Below are 4,498 nucleotides of genomic sequence, written 5' to 3' on the forward strand. Positions count from 1 at the left end.
AAAAAAGGTAAAACCTTTTAATACATCAAATATATGGAATTTTAATCTTTAAAGCGATACATTGTCTATTTTAGTACATGACGTAAACCTTAACCCTTTTTACAGGGTGGACTTAAAAATTAAAAATAGTTAAGTGTTCCTTTTAAAGAACAAAATAAGGCAAATGAGGTTTTTGGAATAGAATTGTTTTTTGTTTTTCTTCCAGAATACATACAAAAAAATACCAATTCTCTTTCAAGGGTATACACCTTAAAAATAATTGCAATTTGAAATTATAACTGACAAATTGCGAGTTGTTTTTTAGTAACAAACATGCATGTAAATTATTTTTTGTTTCAATGAGACATTAAATAAGAACGTACAATACAATCATAGCAATTTTAAAGTAACATTAAAGAGAAGACCTCTATCTTTTTATTTATATTCTACAATGGGTGTTCCACTTTTACCTATTGAGCTCAGTTAAGTAATGCACTTTATGATTCGTTGTCCCGCTTGAAGCTAACATAAATAAATACAGTGCTCATGGATCCAGTCCTCAAATGAACACTATTTTATAAAAAGTCAGATTTTTTTTTTCTTTCCAACTTTTATAAAGTTTTGCAGGGCTTCCTTCCCTCACCGCTAGACTCTGTGTTGTGTGTCAAAGCCCCGCTGCCTGTGCTCACTGGTACCCCAGGGCCGAGGCTGTGGTGAGTCTCTGCCCGTAGAGTGCGTAAGGGGAGTAGTAGGGTCCGGTGGCGGCAGGCACGGGCACGGGGGCCCCGGGGGTGGGCAGGGGGCTCTTGGAGTAGGGGTGGTAGCGGCTGCCGAGTCCCAGTGCGTGGTGCGGGCTGCGCAGGGCCAGCGTGCCCGGGCTGCCAGGAGCGCCCGTCGTGGGGATGTGCATGTGGCACGCCATGGCCGCAGCCGCCGCGCTGGCCAGCGAGGAGGAGCTGGGGTAGCTGGAGAGGAGTTTATCGGTGCCCGGGAAGGCAGTATGGGTCCGCAAGTGGCTAAGCAGCTCCTCCGAGGTGGCGAAGCGCTTGTCGCAGGGTCCGTTGGCCGACACCCAGTTGCAGATGTGTGGCTGGGGGTCGTTGGGGAGCATGAAGCCGTAGGGGTACAAAGGGTGGCCGGCCAGCGAGGGCGGCGTGGCACCAGTCAGCGAGGAGTGGACGCTGTGCAAAGGGTGGGTGGGGTAGACGAGGGGGTATCCGGACTTGAGGGCCTGGTCGTGGGCGCAGGAGGCGCCGGCGGCGCCTGCCAGGTGGCTGGCGCAGTGGTAGCTCAGGCAGTACGGGTCTCGGCACAGGCTCGCCGTCATCACCGACGGCGGCGATGCACCCGCCAGCGGGCTCGACCCCGCCGGCTTGCTGCAGCCCAGGCTGCTGGCGGCGGCCAGCTGGGCCCCCACCAGGCTGGAGGATTTGGTGGGGTCCAGCGCCACTCCGTGCGGCAGGAACTGGGGCGGGTAGCCGGCGTAGGCTCCAGCCAGCGTCCCCGGGTAGCTCATGCCCGCCGGGGGCAGGGGGAAGACGGTCTGACCCGGCTTGTAAGGGGAGACGGGGGCCACGAGGCCGGATCCCAGGACGGAGGTGGAGGAGGTGGCGGTGGTGCTGCTGCAGGAGGAGGCGGAGTCCGAGGCGATGGGTTTGGAACCCGGCGTGCTCTCCTGGTGCTGGTTGACCTCCACGTTAATCCCGGCACAGCTCACGCTAATCCGGCTGTGGCTGATGCTGGTGTTGCCCGGGCCTCCCTCCGAGCCGGAGCTGCCGCTCTTTCCGCAGCCCTCCGAGTCCTTCTTGTCCTCCCCGCCTTTGCCCTCGGCCGGCAGCAGCCCCGGCGAGCAGGCGGAGGGGTTGGAGTTGGGGCTGCCTGTCCTTGGGGTGAACGGCTGGCAGGTGGCGCTCGGCACCCGGAATCCCGACTTCTCCCCGGCCGCGACCCCCGCGGCGGGGGCGCCCGCGCAGCCCGCCGCCCCCGGCTCCTTCTTCTCCGCTCCCGGCTTGGAGTACGGCTTGAAGCTCGACTTGTCCTCCACGCCGATGTCACTGAGCTTCAAGGGGCCCGACTTGGAGTCCTTGTCGCCTCCGGAGCCATTAGAAGTGACCGAGGAGAGTTTGGATGAAGGGGACGGGTCCGGCTTCCCTATCTGCGAGCAAGTTTGCGCCAAAAGGGCCAGAGGACTCTTCTTCGCATCCAGCTGCGGAAATCAGAAGGACACACAAAGACAGAGATTTAATCGGGGTCCAAGAAAAACCCCGGGGCATACCTAGGACATTTGTCCCATACGTCTTCGCAGAGAACATCCTGGAAGTAATGAACAATTTTGCGCGCATACATCACCGTGACAGCCCCCTCCCCTGCATGCACCATTTTCCACAAAGCCTTTAAAAAGGGCTGGGGATTTTCGCATCCCTGCGAGGCCACCGCGGCCGCCTTCAGCGCCCACTGCTTCCCGGCAGCGGGGCAGCGGCCCGGGCAGCGCGGAGCTCGGCGCCTCGGCGTTTGCCTCCCCGGCGCACGAACCCGCCCGTGAACTATAGCGACTGCAGCATTTCTGTGCCCTGACTGCTGACACTATTTATAAACAGAGCCCGAAGCAGCCGGCGAGCAGGCCTCCATGGGAGAGGGGTGTCCTCGCCCCACAGAAACCTTAATGAAATAATTCATTCCCACCACCCGCTCCGCTTCGAGTTTCGGTCCCGCAAACAGCGAGCTACGTAGCGGGGGACCGACAACCTCGACAGAGGAGAAAAGGGATGAATAGGGCCGCCGAAGTACACGTGCGTGTCGGTATTCGAAAGGGAACGGTCGGGGAGCTGAAATAGTTACCCTGCCGCACCCACGCCTGTCCCTTCTCCGCGCGCCCCCCCCCCCCCCCCAAACGCTCCCTACAAAAACAAGGCTGTTTGGCACTCGGAGCACTGCTTAGTTGCGTGGCCAGATCGTGACCCCAGAGCGGGTCGTTTCTTTCCACTCACCACTCCTCTCAAAAAAAAAAAAAAAAAAAAAAAAAAGGCTAAAAAGAGCAAAATTAAGAAGTTAATTTACACAGGAATTAGAAATTAGCCCAGTAAACATGGAAACAACAACGAGGAGCCGTTCCCCGCACTAACTCTAGATCAAAAGCAGCCCGTTTCCTGGTGTAAATGCATTTCAGAGCGCAGCAAAGTGCCGAAGGAGGTTGGCGGAGCCGCCATGCACAGCGAGCGCCCGGGCGGGGAGGGTAGAAAGAGCCGGGGGGCCGGGGCCGGCGCTGAGGTGCTTACCTCGATGGGGCTGACAGGCGTGGAGGGTAGAGGCTGCAGGTATTCGGGGTGTAGAATGTGTCCAGTCCGCGCCGTGAGCATTTTCAAGACTTTGATGGGAAGGCGGTTGGCTTGGCGTAGCGGGTCCGAGGGGGGGACGGCGTGGAAGCAGGGCTTGGCGGCGGCGCTGCTGCCGTTATTCCCAACGTGTCCGTTCGGCCCGGCGAGGTCGGCGGCGCTGCGGTTGCGGCGGGGGCTGCCTCCGGGCTCGCTGAGGCTGCTGCTGCGCTTACTACTTCTTATAGCAGAAAGCGAGGGCGATGTGATCATGACCCAAAACCTCGCATGAAAACTGGGGCAAGTGGCGCCGCTCGCACTCGGAAACGCTCGCTCGCTTTCTGCGGGCGAGGAGGGAAAAAAGCCACACGCCCCCCGAGCAGGAAAACAAACATAAAATGTCCCGTGGCTCTCTCTGGCGGGGAGGGCGTGGGTGGGGAGGGGGAGGGAAAGGGGGAGCCGGCCGGAGAGAAAGAGGAAGAAAAAAAAGCCGAGTAATCCTTGGGCTGTGCTGGGGGCGGGGGCTGCGAGCGTGTGCCGCTGTCCCCCCCGACCGCTCTGGGCTCCCCCGGCTGGCGCGGTGCGGCGCGGAGCGGAGCGCTCGCCTCCGCCGCTCAGCTGTGATGCGAGCCGCTGCCCATCCAGCCCGGGATCTGGCAAAGAAACTCACTTCAAAAGCAGCTGAATTAGTCTGAGATTAAAGCCTTTGCCGCCTTCCAATCAAATGGGACCCCGAGGTGATTGGAGGGTCAAGGGGATGTGACGTTCCCTTTTCTGGGGCTTTTTTTCTCTGTTTTTAATGGTCTCTCGCTCTTTTTTTTTTTTTTTTTTTTTTTTTTTCCCCTTCCATTTCTCGTCCGCCTTCCCTCTCCCCTCCCCTCCTTCCTTGTTTTCGCTCCCAGGACGGGCTGGGCGTTAATTCTGTGTTTCACATCACGCGCTGCGAACGTTTTTCTCCCTCCGCAGCTGGCTCGACTAGCCCGGCAGCAGCGGGGGCGGCCGCGGGGCTAGGGGCGCCGCGCCGGCCGGGGGTGGGGGCAGCCGGGGGGGGCCAGCCGGGGGGCTCCGCCGGCCCCGCCGCCGCGCCCCGCCGCCGCCCCCCCCCCCCCCCCGCCCCAAGCGCAGCCCCGCCGCACACACACCGCCCCGAGCGCGGCCTCCCGCCGTCCGTCCGCTACGCACGGCGCTTACAGGCCCAGCCCACGTCC

General features: G+C 59.5%; 1 protein-coding gene across 1 annotated transcript; it reads right to left on the minus strand.

Moving 5' to 3' along the window:
• Positions 1 to 664: 664 nt before the first annotated feature.
• On the minus strand, positions 665 to 3,563 carry ZNF503 (zinc finger protein 503). The gene is made up of 2 exons (XM_086467124.1): positions 3,255 to 3,563; positions 665 to 2,185 (listed from the first exon to the last, which is right to left on the minus strand). The coding sequence occupies exons 1-2, from the start codon at positions 3,561 to 3,563 to the stop codon at positions 665 to 667; spliced, it is 1,830 nt and encodes a 609-aa protein (XP_086323250.1).
• Positions 3,564 to 4,498: the final 935 nt, after the last annotated feature.

Source organism: Leptosomus discolor, chromosome 6, assembly GCF_034619465.1.
Source record: "Leptosomus discolor isolate bLepDis1 chromosome 6, bLepDis1.hap2, whole genome shotgun sequence".
Taxonomy (NCBI): Eukaryota; Metazoa; Chordata; class Aves; order Leptosomiformes; family Leptosomidae; genus Leptosomus; species Leptosomus discolor.

Coding starts and splice junctions, on each gene's coding strand:
- ZNF503 (XM_086467124.1), bottom strand. CDS start 3,563: ATGATCACATCGCCCTCGCTTTCTGCTATAAGAAGTAGTAAGCGCAGC. Junction 2,186..3,254: donor CGCCTGTCAGCCCCATCGAG/GTAAGCACCTCA, acceptor TGATTTCCGCAG/CTGGATGCGAAGAAGAGTCC.